At 40.0% G+C, this 24127-nt stretch overlaps 2 protein-coding genes across 2 annotated transcripts; both read left to right on the top strand.

Annotated features, from left to right (window-relative positions):
• Nucleotides 1-763: 763 nt before the first annotated feature.
• LOC139446251 (neuronal acetylcholine receptor subunit alpha-3-like) lies at nucleotides 764-1966 on the top strand. Its single transcript, XM_071227603.1, has one exon. The coding sequence runs from the start codon at nucleotides 764-766 to the stop codon at nucleotides 1964-1966; it is 1203 nt and encodes a 400-aa protein (XP_071083704.1).
• A 10621-nt stretch (nucleotides 1967-12587) lies between these two features.
• On the top strand, nucleotides 12588-23131 carry LOC139446252 (neuronal acetylcholine receptor subunit alpha-6-like). The gene is made up of 3 exons (XM_071227604.1): nucleotides 12588-13115; nucleotides 21976-22077; nucleotides 22544-23131. Exons 1-3 carry the CDS (start codon nucleotides 12588-12590, stop codon nucleotides 23129-23131), a joined length of 1218 nt encoding a protein of 405 aa, XP_071083705.1.
• Nucleotides 23132-24127: the final 996 nt, after the last annotated feature.

Below are 24127 nucleotides of genomic sequence, written 5' to 3' on the forward strand. Positions count from 1 at the left end.
GCATGTCATCCTTTCCCCATTGAGTGGATTGATGCTCATGATGTCAATCACTGGATTGTCTGGTCCAGACGCGATGTTTTACAAACTGTCGTCAAATAGCTGGAATATTGCCGAGTGCGGTGTTAAACAACAAATAACCAACCAACCTTCATCGCCAATCAGAGTTAGCAGCGCTATTTGCGGTCCATTGTCAGGTTGCCAGATGCTCTTGCTTGAATTTCTTCCATGCAATCATACCATCCACACTGAAATCCATCGCTTTTAATCATTTAGCAACCCTTTCACTTCTAACATCATGAATTATTTCGTGTGAATACTGACAAGTCAACTTGAACCATAATATTTCAGAACATTCTTTATATGAGTAGTTTTGAAAGATTTAACTTTATTACTGGATAACATCAAAATCAGACGTTAGTATGCTTGTACGTCATACACTCAAGGACAACATTCAATGCTCTACTGAATGTGCGTCATTTAATGTTATGGTTATAATACTATGTCAAAACATTGACTTGGTAATTACAATTACAGTAATGTGGGGACGCAACATAACATTGACAAAGCTATTTCAGTTGTGATGGAGAACACCAAGTCAGTTAATGACTAATTGATCCTCGCTTTGGCACGTTTCTCCTGGATACGAACAATACCTATATAACGTCATGAATCAATGCTAATCTTCAGTATCTGCGTGTGGCCGTTTTCATTGCGGTTGTGCTGTTTCTTGCAAAACATTAACCACGGTGATATAGTTTACGAAATGTTTGATTTCTGCAGATGTTTCTTTATCCTTCTTCTCTGTCACCTGACAATTGGCTCTGTTTCATACAAAGAGAAGGAATTCCTGGCCAATCTCACCTTGAACTATGACCCCAAGATCCGCCCAGTATTAGATGGTTCCAACACGATTGTGTATGTCAGTTTGGGATTGTCCACAATATTATCTCTGGATGAAAAACAGGAAGTGCTCAGTTTTAAAGCATGGGTTATAATGGTCTGGCAGGACCAGCTTTTGGTGTGGAACATGACAGACGGCATTCCCGATACAGTGGCTATGCCCTTGGTGGATGTATGGTCACCTACCATAATGAATCTTGACTCTGTGACAGACCTGAGGTATCTTTATGATGAAACGGATTCTGTGCTTGTCAAAAAGGATGGTACAGTTATATATTCCTACACAGGTAGGTTTGACATAGGATGCAAGGTGAATATACAACAGTTTCCTTTTGATCGTCAGTCATGTACTTTTCACTTGCAAACATTCTATGCCCCTGTAACTAAGGAATATCTTCAGGTAGCAAACACGTATTTAAATCTGGAAAAATACAACCAAAACGGAGAATTTCACCTTCTCAGTGCATCAATAGCATTGCAGAAATTCAAGATTTACAATGCCAGTAATGAATGGATAGAAGTGACCCTGGTCCTACAAAGACGAACTATGTTCTACATCCTCAACAACATCCTGCCCGTTGTGTTCCTGTCCTTTCTCAACACCTTTGCCTTCCTGCTGCCCGAGGAAAGTGGTGAGAAGATGTCCCTGTGTGTCTCCATTCTGTTGTCATATGCCATGTTCCTCACACTCATCAACTCCTACCTACCAGCGAACTCCGACCACCTGTGTTTCTTCAGTGTCTATGTCACCTTGCTCGTGTTAATCAGCGCACTCACGTGCCTTGTCACAATCTTCATGCTGATACTACACACTCATCTACAAAGGGGCATGGCTAGTCCAAGATGGCTGCCACTAGCTTGGGGATCAGACAGCAAAGTTGGGACGACTGAACCACGGGTTAAGAATGATGTAGCTCCATACCAATCAGATGTGAAAGACAAAGCAAACAAGAAGTTAGACATGAAGGATGCGATAATCACCAAATGTAACAGGGTGGCATTTGGGACGTTCTTCACACTTACAATTCTTGTTAATCTGATATTTTTCATCTGCGTGTCTCTGTGATGGACACCATCACTGATATGGCAGAATATAAACTGTTTGACTACCAAACAAGGGAATCATTGCTGTCATTGCTTCCGCAGTTCGTAAGAAAACTCAGTGTTAGACAGTAATAGTCAGACCAGAAGGATGAGACGTATTTAATGTGTGTATCTTCATCTGAAGGTTACTGATAAAACATTTCTATGTGCAATGTGGTGATAAGACGTTTAGGCAAGCGGTAAGCATCCCTTTAGGCACCAATTGTGCTCCCCTTCTTGATAATCTATTTCTTTGTTCATATTAATCTTAATTTCTGCTCGGATTGGCAAAATCAACTCAAGGGAATGTGGCCAAGAAGTTTACCGTAAACGTTTGATACATCGAATTTTGTGTGTTTCAATAATTGTCAAATAGCGAATTTACTGAGATAAATCTACTCGCCTGAATTAGAAATAGATGAGACCAGTGAAACAGCGTTACCTTAACAAGAGGGATGACTTCAACTTTCCAATAGTCCACATTGTCTTCATGATAAGCAATATACCAGCAGTTCCACCCTTTGGGGTCTACCATTCACAACGTTTGAGGTACATTTAGTCGACTTTCATTTACACAAGAAACGGTTAATTCCCCTGTTTTGTATATTTTGGGATACTTTAGATTAGGGAGCAGGATGTCCCAGTGATCCAGCGCCGCATTTCGATATGCAATGTTCCGTCCCCAGTACATTCAAGGATCAACTTACTGATCTTTGATTGCCAGATTTGCCCTGATTCTGATCATTAGTTTGTCAACACCATACAAATGCTCGTTGATTCCTCCAAATTGGCACATGTGTTGTTTTTAGAGACACTTCGTTTCTGTATGCTAGTAGATAAAACACAATCATCTTGACAGATGAGATAAGATGAGATTAACCTGTCGATAAATCTCAGGTTAGGTTCAAGAGTTAACATTATCGTGCGCAGCATTGTCCTGTTTTCGTTCATCGTTTATCTTCAGTAACCAGTTCATTTGTGTATAACATTTGTGTTTACGTCAGTAATAACATAACAGATGTAGAAACTATGTTTATTTTGCCGTAAATTACCTTCAGTTTGTATTCCGATAACTGACTGCACAGAGCGACATGCCAGGTTACTAGGCCGCGCCATTTTGAATCATGATATCATCGATATTTGTGTTCCCTCGGTTACATTACAATTATTGCAAAAAGTGACGTATTTTAAGTTCCTTAACTTCTGTCAGTTTGTTAAGTTGTTATATTAGTCGTATGCTTTGTGGTATAAAATGATAACACAGTACATATTCGTTCGATGACCAGCTGTGACGTCACAGTTTGTTTACTGTTAGAGACGATCAGCTGGTTGTGGCGTTGTGGTTGTTTTTTACGTTTAAGATCCCGTTAGATTGAGATCAGCTGTGAATGAATGCAGTCGCTTGATATTGTGAGTATGCCAGTACCTTACAAAGCTGCCACACGCTTATCTTTGGCGCTGTTTTAGCTCCTATATTGTATATTTATTGAATAATTTAAGATATATATATCCGTACTAATAGATATATTTGCTAATTTGAGTTGTTGATTCGTGTAAATAAATTGATAGTGTTATTGTTGACAATGATATCCTGTTCTGTGTTTATTTGAACATGCAAACTGTGATACCATGTCCAGTTAATTGAAACCCCAATATCCATCACAGTTTTTGGTGTCAGAAGTGGGATATCTTTGGAATGTTTTATGATAATTGTGTAAAAAAGAAAATAATTTATTTTTTATTGTTGTTGAAATGTTGCCGTTTTAAATCTTATCATATTTAATAGCTAATCATCACCAAGAAAGTCCACCTTACTATCTCAGGTCACGTGCACCCATTGCACCCGACGTGGAGAATGTCAGACCTATAAAGAGTAGTAATGAAATGATGGATAGTGTTGGACACCAAGGGAATCCTATACAATCGTTCAGCGAAGGACGTGTGGGTGATCCTAATAGGCAGCCAAGTACACTTACTGCACCTCAGCCTCGCTGGTCTAACCATCACGTACCCAATGACAACTCTCCTGATCCATCTACAAAGAGGAGTGAAATATATTGGCATATGATAAACATGGGCACAAATCTCTTGCTAAACCTGAACAAATATTGTCTTCAGCAACCCATACTTGCTGTAAAGGCGACTATGCTTGTCGTAAAAGGCGACTAACGGGATCGGGTAGTCAGGCTCGCTGACTTGGTTGATACATGTCATCGATCCCAATTGCGTGGATCGATGCTCATGATATTAATCACTGAATTATCTGGTCCAGACTCGATTATTTACAGACCGCCGTCATATAGCTGCAATATTGCTGACCAAACCAACCAACCAACCAAGCATGATGAAAATCCTTTTGACATGGTTTGAATTCCGAAAAATAAAATAACATTATTTGTCAAACAGTGACAAGACTGGCACGCTTATCTACTATTTCATTACCATCCGTGTCTGCCGGGATACATACAAAATCACATGATATACTAGTATATTTAGAATCGAGATAATTGCCTATACTCTAGATGTCATGCAAACTTTCACTTTTCGATGCAGTTGCCCCAAACTCAATAGCACGTGCAGCTTCCATCAAGTCAGTAAAAAGGATTGATCAAGACGAGGCCTATTTGTGCACAGAGCATTCTTCTGATCACAATTCCAATTTTCACCTTTGATCCAAATTTGTTTGATATCATATGCTGGCTACATAGGCGCTAAAACACTTATACAGGGACGAGGGTTGGGCTTATTGGAAGTTCTGGCAAATTTGATTCAATTCCTTCAAACACTGCTTTGATTATCGGCCTCAAAGTTTTCTTTTGTAGTCCAGCAGCCCCACTTTAACACAGACAATTTCTTTTGTTTCATTCATGCCACTAATTACAATGGCTGAAGCTTGACTGATATGAGTTCTAGGCCATAGATCGCAGTTTCCCTTTAAAATTGATAGGGTTTCGGAGGGTCAACTTGAAAAAAAGGTTTCCAAGGGAATTTTGGGGATAATATATACTCACACGCAAAAGAAACGCAAGTCAAGTATGCAGTATACATGTTATTTATTTTCAACAGTAAAGACAAGAAATACTAATAGGGCAAGATTGAAAAAATTTGACTGAAGACAGTTTAATGGATTAAAAGACATAATCGGGTTTTTCTTAAAATGTTAAGGGCTTACACAGTTTCGGGTCAATACCCAAAACGTCAGTCAATACCTGGTGTGACCACCATTAGCATTGATCACTGCCACACATAACCTGTACATTGAGTGGATCAGACGATTTGTGAAGGCCCTAGGGATCCTCCTGCATATATCCAGAGCAGCTGTGCGTAGTTCATCGGCAGTTGTAGGGACTGGGCGCATATTGTGCAGACGACTTTGAACCTCATCCCAACAGTGTTCCATGGGGTTCAGATCAGGGCTGAGGGTTGGCCACGGTAGAACACGGATGTTGTGTTTTTGCAGAAAGGTCATGGTAGCTCTGGCAACATGGGGACGAGCGTTGTCCTGCTGGAAAATGTGTTGTTGATGTTGTGCAAAAAGTGGAACAACCTGGGGTCTGATCACTTGGTCGATATACCACTGAGCAGTGACGCCGTGGCCCCGACCTTGACCAACATTCAGAAGTCACATGGGTCCAAGTCTCGCATTAAGTCCAATCCCTGCCCATATCATGACGCTAGGTCCACCCCATGGATCCCTTTCCACAACGTTTCTCTCAGCGAAACGATCACCTCGACGCCGCCAAATTCTGACTCTTCCGTCTGCATGGGAGACACAAAAGCGACTTTCATCAGAGAAGATGACACGCCTGGAGAACAGGACGACGTGCTGGTCGGCGACATCTGAGGTTGTTGGAACGGAGACGTCGGATCACAGTGTCCCGGCTAATGTGTCGATTATGTGTTCCTATGGTCTGTCGAGCACTTTCACTTGCAGCTAGGAACGGATGTCGCTAGTGTTGACGGGTAATCTGCCGATCATGTCGAGGTGTAGTGACCCTAGGACCACTGCTCCGAGGAAGGTCATCTGTGGCCTGTGTAGCATTGTATCGATGCAGGAGACGGTAAATTGTGGGTATGTTAACGTTGAAACGTTCCAAACGTCCGATAGCCTGGTTTCTCTGAATTTGAGTTAGGCGTGGCACTGTTGACCAAGGAGTGGTTGGTCCAAGAATCGGCAACAGTTCTATACCCAATACAGTTCGTGACAGTTCGTGCATTTTCGATTTCGCGAGAAATGGGTGCATGATAGCCACATATTCATTGAAATGGTGCGTTTTGGAGATTCGTTTTTTATGTTGCGTTTTTACTCGGGGCTTCCAAAATGCAACCAAAATATTGATAACACCATCAGGCTTCACTACATGCTAAAACTCGTATCAATTTATGGTTCCGTGTTTGTTACCTATTAGCTTAAAGCAACTTGCGTTTCTTTTGCGTGTGAGTATACAATAATATGTTTTCATCTGTACAATTATATTTCTTGTTTTCTTTTTCTGTCGATCTGCTGAATTCAATGCCTGTTTATGGCTGGAAATGTGAGTGAGTAAAAATTGTACATCGCATCGGCAATATTGCCGCCATATCGTGATGAGAACAAGGTAGTTACACAAATTAAAATGAGTCAGTGAGTTACAATTTTAAGTCATATCGGCAATATTTTAGCCAAATCGTGACTATCACGGGTTAAACAAAATCAAAACATTGAGACTTTTATAAAATCCTGCTAACGAAGGACAGTTAAATAACTAGACATATCACAGAAAACGATTTGAAATAAAATGGACAGCGCTGTACATAGAAATACGTGATAAAACGGACTATAGATCGCCAGCAATTGAAGGTAGATCACCATACTGGGAACCATGGGGACTTACAGTACTTTTGCTACCTGCATGGACCCCACCAGCAACACCACATCGTCTTCAAACAGGTATCATTAATGGCAGTTCTCCAATTCTTAATAAAGTCGTCTATATATTCACGAACCGTGAATGTATATAAATAATACTCAAATGCTAGAAGTGATTTATATTCTTGATACAGACATACTAGTAGTTTATTTGATTTACCAAAAAATGGAATGCAGCTCTTAATCTATGTACAAAGTGTATTTAAAATAATATTATCACCAATTTCTCGTGTGATTCATTCAAGGTCATAACTTAAATAATCTTTTTACATTTGAAACCCACGTTGCGCGATTACATTGATCTAAAGATCCACATAGCAGATAACATTATATGTCTGTTATTAGACACTGACAACAATTTCAACCAACAATCTCTTGTGATAGTCAGCAAAACAACCGTATCTACCACATTCACCAAGTACAGCCCAATGTTTACCTACACCTTTAGCATACTTGAAAACTTTTATAAGAAAACACTCGATATATTCTAGAATATCACCGCTTCACAAGTATGCAATACAATTTATTTAATATGTGTATCAACATTTTGTAACAGATGGTGAAACATTCTGTAACTTGAAGTGTAACTGTTTAACATGACCTCCAACTTAATTAGCTTTAAGAATAAGACCATATTTATAAAACCTATTTGAGGACAGCAACTCAAGATAATTATAGTACGTAGATCTTTTTACATGTTCATTTCCACACATCCATTTTGCACTGCTTCCAAGTGTACCACCATTCCGAAAAGTAAGATTTCTGTCTTATCTACATTAATTTGTAAGCCCCATCTAATCCTAATTTCTTTGAGAACATTGCATTTCTATATTATACCAATAACTGTCATCAAAGGGTCTTCTGCATATAACAATAACAATATATCTAGTTTGTTTCGGTTTGTTTGTTGTTTAACGCCGCACTCAGCAATATTACAGCTATATGACGGCGGTCTGTAAATAATCGAGTCTGTACCAGACAATCCAGTGATTGAAATCAAGAGCATCGATCCACGCAATTGGGATACGATGACATTCATCAACCAATTCAGCGAGCCTGACCACCCGTTCCTGTTAGTCGCCTTTCACGGCAAGCATAGGTTGCTGAAGACCTATTCTACCCAGGATCTTCACAACTTTTGAAGATACTTTTGAGATACAATCGAGCATGCTCTTTCTACTAAGATTTCAAAGATCGTCATACAACTCTTGCTCAGAAGTTGTTTTACCAAGGTTACACCATTCAAGGCCTGAAAAAGCTTTAAAAAAAATTGGTATGGTGGACGCAAATTTAACGCATAGATGAAAAAATATGTCCGATGCAATTCCTTATTTTCATTTGTAGCAAATCCTCGCGTTTTGTTTTTCCGGTGAACAATTGACTTGCCTTTTCAGGTGTTTTTGACGGTTGCCAGCGACAACAGTATGCTTACCCTTTCGCGAACAACTGGTATCCTCACAAATTCATAGTGATTCATGAACACATGTACACCACACACTAGCAGTCGGATTCTCTCACAGTCGACTATGTTTTTGACAGAATTTTTTCTTATGAATATGGAAAGGATTTTGTCGCTTTCATAAAATACAATTTAATCTCCAAAATGAAAAATAACCTTTCCTCCTGTGACATGCAGTTCAAAGAGGCTACATGGTCACTTAATGAGTTTCACCAAGCTAAAAAGAAAACAGTCACATGATAAACACCTTTAACACCTAATCCAGAACAAGCCAATATTTAGTTTTACTAAACCAGAATAAGTTTCAGCAGGCGATAAAAACTACAAGTTGAAATACCTCACGAATGTACTAGACCTGAATGTCAACATAGTTGACATGACAACCAAACTGCAAAATAACTGCAAAACACTACCACCAACACAACATCATTTTTATATTGCTTCAGACCTTTATACTTTATATTTCAGTTTCACGAAACAATTTAGTGAGTTGTGACGCTACTTAAACAGCATTTGTGTTATATAACTGTGTCAGCTTAATATGGGGAAAATGCCTGCTGTGGTAATGGTCGAAGACGTTTACCACTTTGGTGAAATCCACGAACATGCTGATGCTGACAGACCTAGAAACCTAATGCGTGATTCAAACCCACAATCATATATTTCTGGTGTGTCCATGGAAAGCAACTCGACACAGCAAATACCGGCGCCTTAGACGACTGTGTCCCTCAGGCCACCACGAAACAAACAACCCCATTACCCAATGACACCAATAAGTAAGGATGTTTCTGATAATACAACGAAACCTTTAATACTTGATGCAAAATCGCTCTGCTATACAATCACTGATGATTAAAACGCTGTGATCTGATACTGACGACGATATATAATTGTATACAATTTTGCAGAAAATACAAACCTCATAAAGACCCTGATTTGGTTTTAGAAAGCACTCCTATTAAAGGTGTAAAAGAGGTTCTTGGGTATTATTGTTTATCTCCATTTAACCTTTTTACCACACATAAAACATTTGAAAAATAAATGCCTGAAGGCACTTGACCTTCTGAAAGTCGTTTCAAGTTCAAAGTGTACAGGGCACTCACTTATACGCTCTAAACTGGATTATGGCTTCATCATCTATGGGGGACTCTGTAAAAGTAATTTAAAAGTATTAGATAGTATTCATCAGGCTTTGCCTCGGAGCCTTCAGAACATTCCCTCTTAATAGCCTGTATGTGGAAGCTGATGACCCATCGCTAAAAACAACGTTGCATTAAATCATCTTTACAGTATATTTCTAAACTGCATTCTGATCATTCTAATCCAGCCTACGAATGTGTTTTTAATCCTCCATATAAAGAACAAAAATACATCTCTTACTTCACCCCTAGGAATCAGAATACAATCTCATATTTCTGCTTCTCAAATTAATCTTGAAAATATAGCCCCAGCCAAACTCCTGTCTTCACCACCATGGCAGTTGGTAAAGCCAGTAGTGGATACAACATTAATTAAACTAAAGAAATCTGATACAAATCAACTAATTTATCAACAACAATACAATGAATTACGAAGCACATATGATGCTTACAAATCTATATTTACAGATGGATCCAAGGATGGTGACGCAGTTGCCAGTGCCACCTTCATTGGATCCAGGACTATTTCGTCAAGACTACCGGATAATTGTTCCATTTTTACAGCTGAATCACATACTTTATCAACAACACTAGAGTACATTTGTAAACAATCGAAACATAAACAATTTATTATAGTTTCAGATTCTTTATCCTGTCTTCAGACAATACAAAATCAGTCTTGCAAACATCCACTTTTAATCGAAATCCTTGAATTATATAATGATCTTGCTACTGGCCAATACGACATCGTCTTTCGTTGGTTACCCAGCCATGTTGGAGTCATTGGTAACACAATGATCGATGCGTCTGCAAAAGCACCTCTTTACACATCCGTGACACCACTTTTAATTCCATACAGTGATTATAAACCTGTGATCAGATGCTACATCCGAGATCTTATGCAACAGAAATGGGACACCCAAGTAGGTATCAACAAATTACATGAAATTAAACCAAATATCGGTTACACCTACTTGGGTTGTCAGTCCAGACTTGAAGAGGTAATTTTACGACTATGTCGTATTGGCTATAGTAGATATACTCACGAATATTTATTGAAAGGTGCAGATCGTCCATTTTGTATCCCTTGTGATGAGAGAAAATCACGGTCAAGCATGTCCTGCTTGACTGTATTGATTTTGCCATCACAAGGGATAACTATTTCACATCATCATCTCTCAAAGATCTTTTTAATAATATTACTTCTCTTTTAATTATTGGGTTTTTAAAAGAAATAGAATTGTATAATAATTTTTGATAATGTCTTGTATAAAATAAATGATCTTTTAAAATTGGTAGAATGAATTTATATCTGAGTTTGTTACTGACTGTATCCTCAAAAGGGGGTTGACGTAGTGAAAAATAATTGTCCCCCTGAGAGGATATCGTAAGTCCATGTCATTCAAAGAATATTTCTGCTTATTACTCCTTTAAACGTAGAATATTTGTAATTTTATTTGTTGCTAACTTTGCGTACAATCGCCAGGTGCTGAACGAATGATGTAAATCCTGCTGGGTTCCATGCAGGTTGCAAAGGTACTGTAAGTCCCCATGGTCCCCCCGACCCGTGAAGATCCGGGGTAGAATAGGTCTTCAGCAACCCATGCTTGCCGTAAAAGGCGACTAACGGGATCGGGTGGTCAGGCTCGCTGACTTGGTTGATGCATGTTATCGATCCCAATTGCGTGGATCGATGTTCATGATGTAAATCACTGGATTGTCTGGTCCAGACTCGATTATTTACAGACCGCCGTCATATAGCTGGAATATTGCTGAGTGCGGCGTAAAACAACAACCAAACCAAACCAAAACCCCATGGTCCTCAGAATGGTGGTCTACCTTCAGTTGCTGGCGATCTAGAGCCCGTTTTTATCTTGTATTGTAACGTATAGTGCCATCCTTTTTTTATGATTCCATACTAGTTTGATATCTTTTTCTGTGAGAAGTCTAGTTATTTTACTGTCATTTGTTGGCAGGTTTTTCAAATGTTCACTCACTCACTCCTAACATATACGATTAAACATGGTTATTAGAAGTAGTTTTGTAAAAGCTAAATTCATTATTGCTTTAGCAAATAACAATGATGGTTCAACATACACTCACATGAATATTCAAAGCGTTAACAAATGTGTTCCATGCAATAAGATGACATAATTATAACATAACGTGATTGTATTCATGTCTTACAATCGTACAAACCACTCTGCTTTAAGCACAGAAGTTTTGTTGCTTTTATTTACATATACAATGTCCGAACATCGATAGTGTAATGACATTCAAGTGTTATGTTGGGGCGCAGCATCAGATTGACAAAGCTATTCAGATGGTGATTGTGAAATTCAGATAATGACTAAACGGTTTCTCTTGGATACGAACAATACCTTTGTAATACTATACATCATTTCTAATATTGAGTCTCAGCGTGTGGCCGTTTCCATTGCAGTTGTGCTGTTTCTTATTCGACGTTAACCACACTGACATAGTCTTGGAAATGTTTGACTTGCACAGATGTGTCCTTATCCTTCTTCTCTGTCACCTGACAATTGGCTCTGTTTCTTACAAAGAGAAAGATTTTCTGGACAATCTCACCTTGAACTATGACCCCAAGATCCGTCCCGTGTTAGATGGTTCCAATACGATGGTGGGTATCACAATGGGATTGTCCACAATTTTATCTCTGGATGAAAAACAGGAAGTGCTCAGCTTTAAAGCATGGGTTTTAATGACATGGAAGGACCAACTTTTGGTGTGGAACATGACAGATGGCATTCCCGATACAGTGGCTATACCCTTGGTTGATGTATGGTCACCAACCATTATGAATCTTAACTCTGTGACAAACTTGAGGTATTTGAAAGATAATACGGATACTGTGCTTGTCTTTCGGGATGGAACAGTTATGTATTCCTACACAGGTAGATTTGACATTGGATGCAAGGTGAATATCCAACAGTTTCCTTTTGATCGTCAGTCATGTACTTTTCACTTGCAAACATTCTATGCCCCTGTAACTAAGGAATATCTTCAAGTACAAGACAAGCATTTAAATCTAGAAACATATAAGGAAAGCGGAGAATTTCACCTTCTCAGTGCATCAATGGCACTACGGGAATACAAGACTCTCGGTGTGAGCAGTGACTGGATTGAAGTGACCTTAGTCCTGAAGAGACGAACTATGTTCTACATCCTAAACAACATCCTGCCTGTTGTGTTCCTGTCCTTTCTCAACACCTTCGCCTTCCTGTTGCCCGAGGAGAGCGGAGAGAAGATATCCTTGTGTGTCTCCATCCTGTTGTCATATGCCATGTTCCTCACCCTCATCAACTCCTACCTACCAGCAAACTCCGACCACCTGTGTTTCTTTAGTGTCTATGTCAGCCTGCTCGTGTTAATCAGTACGCTCACGTGCCTTGTCACAATCTTCATGTTCGTACTTAACACTCGTCTTCAAAGGGGCAAAGTTTGTCCAAGATGGCTGCCACTAGCTTGGGGATCAGACAGCAAAGTTGGGACCACTGAACCACGGGTTGAGATTGAAGGCGTGGCTCCAAACCAATCAGATGATAAGGAGAAAGCAAACAAGACGACAGACATGAAGGATTTGATAATGACCAGGTGTAACAAGGTAGCATTTGGGACTTTCTTCACACTCACAATTCTCATTAACCTGATATATTTCATCAGCGTATCTCTATGATGAACATCATTCACTGATATGGCTTAATATGAACTGTGAGGGCTAAGAAAACTAACTTTTACTACTTTTACTTTTAGCTTGTAGGCTCCTGGAGACAACCGGGAAAAAGAATATATTCGATTGGTTGGTAGATGTATATTTTGACATATCTTGTGTGTGTTTTGAGGCATCAGTCACAATATAATAGGAGATGCCATATTGTGACCTTTTGGTGTGAACAATTGACTTGCGTTTGATATCTTTAGAATGGAAAGAGTTTTTGCCACGTTTATTTGCATTCGTTCATCCTAACTTCACAGTAGGGAAGGCTGGCATGATATTCGGATGATGATTATTATAATCCTACATTCAGCCGGGGAATAACACACAGTATAACATACGAGGTGAGTATTACTGATCAGGTGGGGATAGAGACCAATGACGAACTTCCATTTGAATTGTATTCAGTCAGTTTATAAATTATACTCTCCAAAAAAAGAAACGCAAAATTGATAGTTTGGGTCATAAAAGCAAAATAAGCGGACCAAGAGGGGCAAAATGAAGATGTTTAATGTGTTTAGTGTCAGTGACAAATTTCCTAGATCAAAATGATCATAACAAGGACATGCAAACCATTAGTCGTGAAACACGTACGATTCGGAAAAACGCACCAAGTGCATTAATAAAAGGGCCATGGAGCTGCACGTCCTGCAAGTGCAGCAGCACTATTAAAATGCAGGATTTTTTATTGCCTAGCATCTGCGTCAGTCGTACAGTGACACTTTTACAACATGCCAAGATTAACAGAAGTGCAAAGAAACAACGTCTTTGGTGCAGGCAGGGGAATCCAGATCAGTTGCAGCCAGGGTTTTCAATGAACAAGGCTATGAGATCGGTTTTAACAACATGGGTCAACACGTGATCGGCCAAGGTCGGGACGACCAAGAGTAACCACCCCCGCTCAAGATCGCTACATCTGACTGCGCTAAAGGACGACCACAGCGACCTCAACTGCATCCCAAATACCCGGACTGCGCAGAATCTCCGACCAGACCGTACGGTACCGTTTAAGAGCAGCAGGTCTACGAGCAAGACGTCCTGTTCGACGTGTCATATTCAGTCGACACCACTGTCAACAACAACTGCATTGGTGTCGTCAACACAGGATATGGCCTCAACTGCAATGGAGAGATGTCTGGTTCAGTGACGAATCAAGATTTCTCCACCGTCGAGGGGATGGAAGAGCACGGGTCTATAGACGTCGGGGAGAACGTTACGCCGGAAGCTGCGTACAGGAAGTGGACAGGTTTGGTGGGGGTAGCGTCATAATGTGGGCAGAATTCTCTCATCATGGCAGGACATGTTTGGTCCATAGCCAGGGCTACACAACAACAACGTTTATGTTCTCCCCTGGCCCTCCTGATCCCCGGATTTGAACCCGATAGAGCACCTGTGGGATGAATTGGATAGACGGCTATGCCTACTTCAACAACAACCCTAGACGTTGCAGCAGTTAGCTTTAGCGTTGCAGGCCGAGTTGGCTACCATCGCCCAGGATGTGATTCGCATACTCGTCTCTTCCATGGGCAGGAGATGTCAGGCCGCTATCGATTCCAACCGGGGACATACACGTTATTGATGGTAGTTGACCTTCACCCTGGACATTTCCTGTACCGATAACTGAGATGACTACAATCACGAAGTGTTCTCGACCCGTGAAGATCCGGGGTAGAATAGGTCTTCAGCAACCCTTGCTTGACGTAAAAGGTGACTGTGCTTGTCGTAAAAGGCGACTAACGGGATCGGGTGGTCGGGCTCGATGACTCGGTTGATGCATGTCATCGATCCCAAAGGCGTGGATGGATGCTCGTGATATTAATCACTGGATTGTCTGTTCCAGACTCGATTATTTACAGACCGCCGTCATATAGTTGGAATATTGCTGAATGCGGCGTTAAACAACAAACCAACCAACCAAGTGTTCTCTCTACAATTTTCCCTCAATACCTTGTACAGTTCCTCGTATAAATGTATTTTCCCGACACACACAAATCTGGCTTTGCATTTATCATTTTCAAGAGTATACTTCAATCGTTCAGTCACCTTATTACATTTTTTATTTGTGTCTTTGTTACCCAGTTCTAATGTAACTAATGTATTTAACCTTGTAAGTTACTCAGTGATGATGTTGTTATTCTGTTGTTGTTTTTTTTGACAGTTTATGATAGCTGATGGATAGTCAATTGACGATTGCTTCGATGGTGGAGTCATTTAGAGTATTTTACTTGTGTGTTTGTTACCAAGTTTTAAATTTTACTGATTCACTTCAATTGTGATTAAGAATAAATATGCTTTTCATTATGTTCTTGTTGTTGTTATTCTATTGACAAATTGTGTTTGATAGTTTATGATAGCTGCTGAATCGGGAAACCCATATTACTGTCAGGAAAGTCCACATATATACAGATGAACATTACTCGGCACCTATCATCTGTTAGTTCGAACGATTCATTCGGAACGTTACCGTCTGATTTAACGGGTTTTCACTTGATATCACAGGCGTATGTGTGATATCCTGCGGGAATATTTCTACTGGAAGCATTAATTATTCATTGTTTTAATCCCTCAATGTAGAGCACAAGGCACAGTAACAACAAGTGCCATCTTTTAACGTCGTTTGGTATGACGTGGCCAATGGATTGAAGCACCAACCTTCTGCTTCTCTGGTCAGACGCTTTATCAACAAGGTCACGTTTTTGTTTGTTTGTTTGTTTGTCTGTTGTTTAACGCCACACTCAGCAATATTCCAGCTAAATGACGGCGGTCTGTAAATAATCGAGTCTGGACCAGACAATCCAGTTTATTGACATCATGAGCATCGATCCACGCAATTAGGATACGATGACATGCATCAAACAAGACAGTGAGCCTGACCACCCAATCCCGTTAGTCTCCTCTTACAGATGGTTTCAGAGTTGGGTCTATTATAAGCTCTATAGTTGGTAGTGAAATGATGTAAGTGGGTGATAATTTATGTTCTCTTTCGGGGGCACGGGTGGCCCAGTCGTCTAAGGCGCCGCGATTCTCTGTGCAGAGTTGCGTCCCTTGGGCACACCAGAAACCTATGATTGTGGGTTCGAATACCGGGTTTGTCAGCACCATACCCGTGCTCGTGGGTTTCAACGAAATGGTAAACGTCTCCCACATTAAGCTGACACACTGCGATATAACTGGAATAATGTTAAAAGCGGCGTTAAACCCAACTCACTCACTCACTTTGTTCTCTTCATGTTCCAAATTTCTCTGCAATGTTTATTTATGTTATTGCTGTTACCAAAATACCAATTTCTGTTTTTCATGCACCCAGTTTCTTTTCTTTTTTTGGCTTGCACACTTACCATTGTCAAATGTATGGTAATCGTACACATAATTGTATGACATTTAAATAAGGATACTTTACAACTGTGTATTGATGCAGTACTTAAACCCGGAAAGTAACAAGTGAAGGCACATCGCTATTTGGTGTTAAAATGCCCACTGAAGAAAGGCTCAAACGGTAAGTGGCACATTAACAAGAGAAAGCAAAGAAATGTCGTCATCTCGACTTTTTCAAGAGGTATGTCGTCCGCAACCCTGTACATTTACATGTTTGAAATCGTTTTAGGGGTGGACCATTTGATTTCTAGGGGGAGGGGGGAAACGCAGTCCAGAATTTTGGGTAAATAAACAACTCAGCCTTCATCTGCTTGAGAAACAAATCTCATCCTTAATAAAAAAAAGACCGCATTAAGGCCATCCTCATCTATACAGAGTTTTCATGAGCGAAGCCACAATCGTAGACTGTATGCCCGTAGCGCTTATTTCTTCTTACTAAAAATAGTATCAATGTTAAGCATGATACCTTTGTCGTCGATCTGTGAAGACCCGGTATAGAATTGATCAAGTTGTTTTAAGATGTTATATAGTAGTAATTGGATGGTAATTTGCGTAACTTTGCCTGAAATTCGGTATTACCCCCATACTTCGGTCCTGATGACTTTGGATGAGCGTGAGGTGCAATGTCAGTACCCGAGGGACCTTGGATCTTAATTTACCGTAGTTTCTTCAGCAATCACAAAGGATATTCTTCGTTTAACAGCTTTTATTCTCTTTGTGTTGCCGGTCAACCCACTCTATTTGTCACTCAATGAAGAGACTCCGGCCGCAAGGCGTCAGTCCCTGTCAAAATGTTAAGATTGTTTCCGGGTACGAGTACAAACCATAGGCTACACAATCGTGTTCTTCTGTGGTCACCTTACCTCGTATTTATTTTAAAACAACCAACTTCTATATTGATGACAATTATTTTTTTAATGACAAAGAAAGTATTTCTTATCATCTCAGATCGGACGATTGGCTGTAATGGCTGTATTTGTAATGGTGTAAATTTATAAACCTCGCATTTAACCGAGTGAACCATTTAAGTATATCAACCGATGTTTCTTCTTGCGTATGTTCATTTGTCTGTATGTAGTTAGAAGATTACCGTGTTCATGAACTTTAACAATGTCAATACCGGGTGTGACCACATTTTGCGTTGATACAGTCGAGAGCAGCGGTGCATTTGAAGACCCAAGATGATTGAAAACAGCCTGGGAATGTTGTTCCAAATGTCTGGCTGGTTCAGGTTCAGGTTCAGGTAGGCGTCGAAGCATCTCATACCAAACATGTTCTATGGGGGAGACGTCTGGACAAACAGCCGGCCGTGGCTGTACATCAACGTTATGCTGCCTCACAAAATGTGTTACAACACGGCGGCATTGTTCTGCTGTTACGTGACGTTAAGTCCCTGCATTTGCACAAAGGGTAGAACAAAATCTCGACTGATGTCGTCCGGGTAGTGTTCGCCATTCAAATTGCCACGAACAATGATGAGTCGTGTTCTCCCATGAGTTGTGATGCCACCCCTAACAATTACTTCCACACCCAAACTGAAGACGTTGAGAAACGCATGCGTCCTTAAAGCATTCTCCTGGAGACCCTTGCACGACCATCAGACCTATCCAGATGAAACATGGATTCGTCTGTGAACAGTATACTGTCCAAGTATTGTCTTCTGAACCTCAGATGCTGTCTTTACCAAGCTAGACGCGTGCTTGGCGGTGACGTGGAAGCAAAATTGGGATCAACGTTGGGATCAACCGGATGCGTACAGTTCTGCTACTGATATTTTTAAACCAGAATTGTCCAAGCTGTTAATGTAGCAGTTTGGCATCGATTCCGTAGATGCACCAACCGAATATGGCTGTCTTGTTGACGTGACGTCACACGTGGTCGATCGGTCCATTGCAAGTTATGAGTGTTGCCCTAATGTAGATAACGTTTCCAAAGAGATGAAATTGTGTTTCGATGAACATTAAAATATCTGGCAACTTCGTTTTGTGCCATTTCTGTTGGCATCATATCCACGGCGCGGAGACGTTGATTTTCAGCAAGCCGTGGAATTGCGTAAGCATTATTTACAGTTAAACAAAAGTGTTTTCATGAGCACCTGATAGCTGAACATTCATTGTGTGCTGTTCACACTTTTAAAGACACGTGTGTTAGTATCATATTCCCTAAAAGACGCGACCCGTGAAGATTCCGGGGTAGAATAGGTCTTCAGCAACCTATGCTTGCCGTAAAAGGCGACTATGCTTGTCGTAAGAGGCGACTAACGGGATCGGGTTGTCCGGCTCGCTGACTTTGTTGATGCATGTCATCGATCCAAATTGCGTTAAACAACCAACAAACAAACAAAACCAACATTATATGTATATAACATATATTTAACAAGGAGCCTATCACTCATTAGAAATATTATGTCATATGTTAGCTTTACGCGTGTTTTTATAAAAGGCACGGCCGAGATTAGGATTACATTCGGATTAGAATTACTGCAATCCTACAATCAGCCTGGGACTAACACGCGGTATTACATAGGTGATATTACTTGTCAGGCGGGGAATATAGAAGCAATGACGCAGTTCCATCCAGATTTTAGTCAGTAACATATTTGTCAGTGTATATGCTTATTATATATATGTTATATGTGTTATGTCGGCAATAATACATTTTATCGACATTTACCGAAGGATTACCGGAATTCTACATTCGATATTAAATAGGGGATAGTTATTACTGGCCAGGTGGGAGATAAACAAGCAAGGACGAAGTTTCATCTGAAGTTTATTCAGTCAGTTCATAACATCATGTAGTCACTTTGAGCGTCTGATTTATTTGTTTGTTGTTTGTAATGTTACTAACGGTGAACCTTGTCAGTTACTTAGTGATCATGAATAAAAAAATATTAATGTGAGTATTCTATTGTAGGATGATAGCTTATTACGCTTGCTTGGTTTTTTTTTAACTTTAAAATTATTACCTTCGTTTCTGATTAAATATGAAATTCATTTAATTCAGTCAAGCATCAGTAAGATCATAACTTACAGAAATATATTTGACTTTACATTAGTAGTAATATAATTAATTTCATGATGGAATACACTACATGTGTACAACTGAAATGGCTGCAACTCGACCGAGTGTAACCGAGTATCTTCTTTTGACGTGGTCTCCGAACATTTGTGATTGCTATTGTGTTCAGTCATTACTTTGTGCTCTTTGTAAACTCCACCATCATCATCTGTTCGTCAATCTCAGGTGCTATAGTGATGGAGTGATTATGGTTTGCAACATGCAACATTCTAGCTATATGACGCTAGTCTGTAAATAATCGAGTCTGGAACAGACAATCCAGTGATTAATATCACGAGCATCCATCAACGCATTTGGGATCGATGACATGCATCAACCAAGTCAGCGAGCCTGACCACCCGATCCCGTTAGTCGCCTTTTACGACAAGCACAGTCACCTTTTACGTCAAGCATGGGTTGCTGAAGACCTATTCTACCCCGGATCTTCACGGGTCGAGAACACTTCGTGATTGTAGTCATCTTAGTTATCGGTACAGGAAATGTCCAGGGTGAAGGTCAGCTACCATCAATAACGTGTATGTCCCCCGTTGGAATCGATAGCGGCCTGGCATCTGCCCATGGAAGAGACGAGTATGCGAATCACATCCTGTCATCATGAGCATCGATCCAAGCAATTGGGATGGATGACATGAATCAACCAAGTCAGCGAGCCTGACCACCCGATCCCGTTAGTCGCCTCTTATGACAAACAGTTGCCTTTTACGGCAAGCAAGGGTTGCTGAAGACCTATTCTACCCCGGATCTTCACCGGTCAAGTGGCTGAGAGTTGAGTTGTAGTTATCAATGTCACAAAAGTATCTCCAAGTTTCTGAACTTAGCAATAAACGTTGTGTTAACTAACTTAGTTCAAATTACATTTTACACATTAAACCACCTCTACCTACGACTTGAGGGTAAAACTATAAATAGTGTATATTGCGTTCATAAATTGAACGTTTGAACTTTCTTTTAGACGTCTTATGTCTTACTTATAGGGTTTTCGTCACTCAAACTACCAACTACTTTAAAGCGACGTTTCGGTGCATAGTCTCGCACAACTTAGGCCAAAGTATTTCCTGGAACAATCGTGTCCCTTGTCAGAAAATCATCATCTATTGATGCGTCTGAGCCTACACACCCAAACTGGAAGTAGCTCTAAAAGGTTTTAATTCCCATCAGCACCCAACGCCAATACCCACATACATTAATGTTTTAGAAAATGATTGGATTGTATGACATGCACTCATGGCGAATACCTGGGGCTTTATACATTTGTATATTGAAAACAGGTTCTATAACGTGTCTGAACCCTGACTTGATGGTTGATGTTAATAATCTTATTGTGGTAAAAGTGTATTATGAAGTTATGAAAGTTTATAACTGAAACGAACACAAGCGATAGGGGATAAAAATCTAAATGATTTCAACATGTTCAATATTATTTAAGAAATATCTACAGATGCATGCGGTTTGATACTGTGCCATTCAATCAATCAGAAATATTACAAAGTTTGATTTCTTATTCGTCAGCTCTAGAATCTGAATGGCATGTGAAAATGAAGCACCCTTATTGTCACTCAAGGTGGCCTTTTATGAAGAAAGCAACCTGCCCGTTTTGTATGCTGCAAGATGCAGAAAACACGAATGCGAGAAGCTCATTTCCTTTGTCCATCGTCGTTTTTGGCTGGAGTATGGCTAAAACATTCTGAATCCAGTACCCTTAATTATTATGTATGATGCCCGTGAAGAACGGATAAACTGGGAACATTCTGTATAATTATGACAACTCAGCGATGAAATACTGACGGCAAAGTATCGTAAAATAACATTATATTATATTTTTCCCCACCTAGGACATTTTATATCTAAGTACTTTTTGAAGGATTTCATTTCCACTCAATGTCAACCGACATTAATGCATTCGGAAACTTTTCACCAAATGTGCTCCGTTTTATGTTAAGGACTACCATGGAAACAGTTATTCATGTTGAACTGTTTCAAAGTCCAAAAATCGATAATAGTATGACAATTTACAGTTAAGGTGGGACGCGACTTAGAATTGACAAAGCTATTTCAGTTGATGATGAAGTACACACATTCAGACAATGACACAACGATCCTCGCTTTGGCGCGACTCTCCTGGATACGAACAATACCTATATAACGTCATGAATCATTGCTAATATTCAGTATCTGCGTGTGGCCGTTTCAGTTGCGGTTGGGCTGTTTCCTGCAAAACATTAACCACGCTGATCTAGTTTACGAAATGTTTGACTTCTGCAGATGTGTCTTTATCCTCCTCCTCTGTCACCAGACAATTGGCTCTGTTTCTTACAAAGAGAAAGATTTCCTGGCCAATCTCACCTTGAACTATGACCCCAAGATCCGCCCCGTATTAGATGGTTCCAAGTCGACAGTGAGTATCAGATTGGGATTGTCCGCAATATTATCTCTGGATGAAAAACAGGAAGTGCTCAGCTTTAAAGCATGGGTTTCAATGAGCTGGGAGGATCAGCTTTTGGTGTGGAATACGACAGATGGCATTCCCGTATCAGTGACTATGCCCTTGGTGGATGTATGGTCACCTACCATACTGAATCTTGAATCTGTGACAAACTTGAAGCATCTAAAAGAAGAAACGGACACGGTGCTTGTCACCACTATAGGTAGAATTGTGTATGTCTACTATGGCAAGTTTGACATAGGATGCAAGGTGAATATACAACAGTTTCCTTTTGATCATCAGTCATGTACTTTTCACTTGCAAACAGTTTATACCTTAGTATTTAAGGAATATCTTCAGGTAGAAGACATATTTAGATCTTGAAACGTATAAAGAAAACGGAGAATTTCACCTTTTCAGTTCATCAATTGAACTGCAGGAATACAAGGTTCACAATACCAGTCAAGAATGGATAGAAGTGACCTTGGTTCTGCAGAGACGACCTATGTTCTACATCCTCAACAACATCCTGCCTGTCGTGTTCCTGTCCTTTCTCAACACCTTCGCCTCCCTGCTGCCCGAGGAGAGCGGGGAGAAGATATCCCTGTGTGTCTCCATCCTGTTGTCATATGCCATGTTCCTCACCCTCATCAACTCCTACCTACCAGCGAACTCCGACCACCCGTGTTTCTTCAGTGTCTATGTCACCCTGCTCGTGTTAATCAGCACGCTCACGTGCCTTGTCACAATCTTCATGCTGATACTACACACTCATCTTCAAAGGGGCATGGCTAGTCCAAGATGGCTGCCAATTGCTTGGGGATCAGACAGCAAAGTTGGGACAACTGAACCACGGGTTAAGAATGACGATGTAGCTCCATACCAATCAGATGTGAAAGACAAAGCAAACAAGAAGTTAGACATGAAGGATGCGATAATCACCAAATGTAACAAGGTAGCATTTGGAACGTTCTTCACACTTACAATTCTTGTTAATCTGATATTTTTCATCAGCGTATCTCTATGATGGACACCTTTTACAGACATGGCAGAGAAAGAACTGCTTCTGCCACAAAACAATTAACTACTACCGTCATTGCTTCTGCAATTTGTCAGCCAAGAATGTTGCTGTTGAAAAGAAGACAAACACATTTGGTTGGTCAGTAGATATATGTTCTTATTGTATCTTACATGTGTTTTACAATAGTGGAATAGTGCTGACTGTATTTAAACTAGTTAACTGTTATATGTATAAATATTTTGTTAAAGATCAGGGAGCGACTGTTTGATATTCTTGGGGTGGCCTGGGATTTTATCAAATAAAAATTAGAAATTGACTACCATATGAATTACATATTTTGTGGAATAAGATATTCCAATTGTAAAATGATCTCTCTTATATGTCTGTAACAACCATCAGCTCCCTGCAGTTATCCAACCATCCCGTGAAGATCCGGGGTAGAATAGGTCTTCAGCAACCCATGCTTGCCGTAAAATTGCGTGGATCGATGCTCATGATATCCATCACTGGATTGTCTGGTCCAGACTCGATTATTTACAGACTAGCGTCATATAGCTGGAATATTGCTGAGTGCGGCGTAAAACAACAAACCAACCAACCAATCCAACCATCCGTGCCAAGCCTGTCCCAACAATGAACAATATGGCTACTGTAAGCAAGGGGAAGGATCTTCACAAACTAAACTTCAACTGATTATCTAGCATCCATGAAATCAAAAGCAGGAAAGTTCAAATAAAGCATGTTCAAATGAGATTGTACAGGTTCCAAGTGTTCATAAAAAACACTATTATTTTCATTGATTTGAGAACGAAGGAACAAAACTTCTACAGTCAACTTAAATCAAGTCGATAATGATATGTTAATATGTTAAAAAGTTAATATGTTCAAAGGCTCCATCATTGAATCTAAAGTGTTGGGGCTACTTCAGTTTAGGATCAGTAATAATATTTTAAATTAAGACATTATTGTCATTATTATACCTTCAGATTATTACAAATAAAA

Source organism: Haliotis cracherodii, unplaced genomic scaffold (genome assembly GCF_022045235.1).
Source record: "Haliotis cracherodii isolate W230 unplaced genomic scaffold, xgHalCrac1.p SCAF_6, whole genome shotgun sequence".
In the NCBI taxonomy this organism is placed as follows: domain Eukaryota; kingdom Metazoa; phylum Mollusca; class Gastropoda; order Lepetellida; family Haliotidae; genus Haliotis; species Haliotis cracherodii.

Coding starts and splice junctions, on each gene's coding strand:
- LOC139446251 (XM_071227603.1), top strand. CDS start 764: ATGTTTGATTTCTGCAGATGTTTCTTTATCCTTCTTCTCTGTCACCTG.
- LOC139446252 (XM_071227604.1), top strand. CDS start 12,588: ATGGCACTACGGGAATACAAGACTCTCGGTGTGAGCAGTGACTGGATT. Junction 13,116..21,975: donor TAATGACCAGGTGTAACAAG/GTAGCATTTGGG, acceptor CTCTGTCACCAG/ACAATTGGCTCTGTTTCTTA. Junction 22,078..22,543: donor TAGATGGTTCCAAGTCGACA/GTGAGTATCAGA, acceptor ATTGAACTGCAG/GAATACAAGGTTCACAATAC.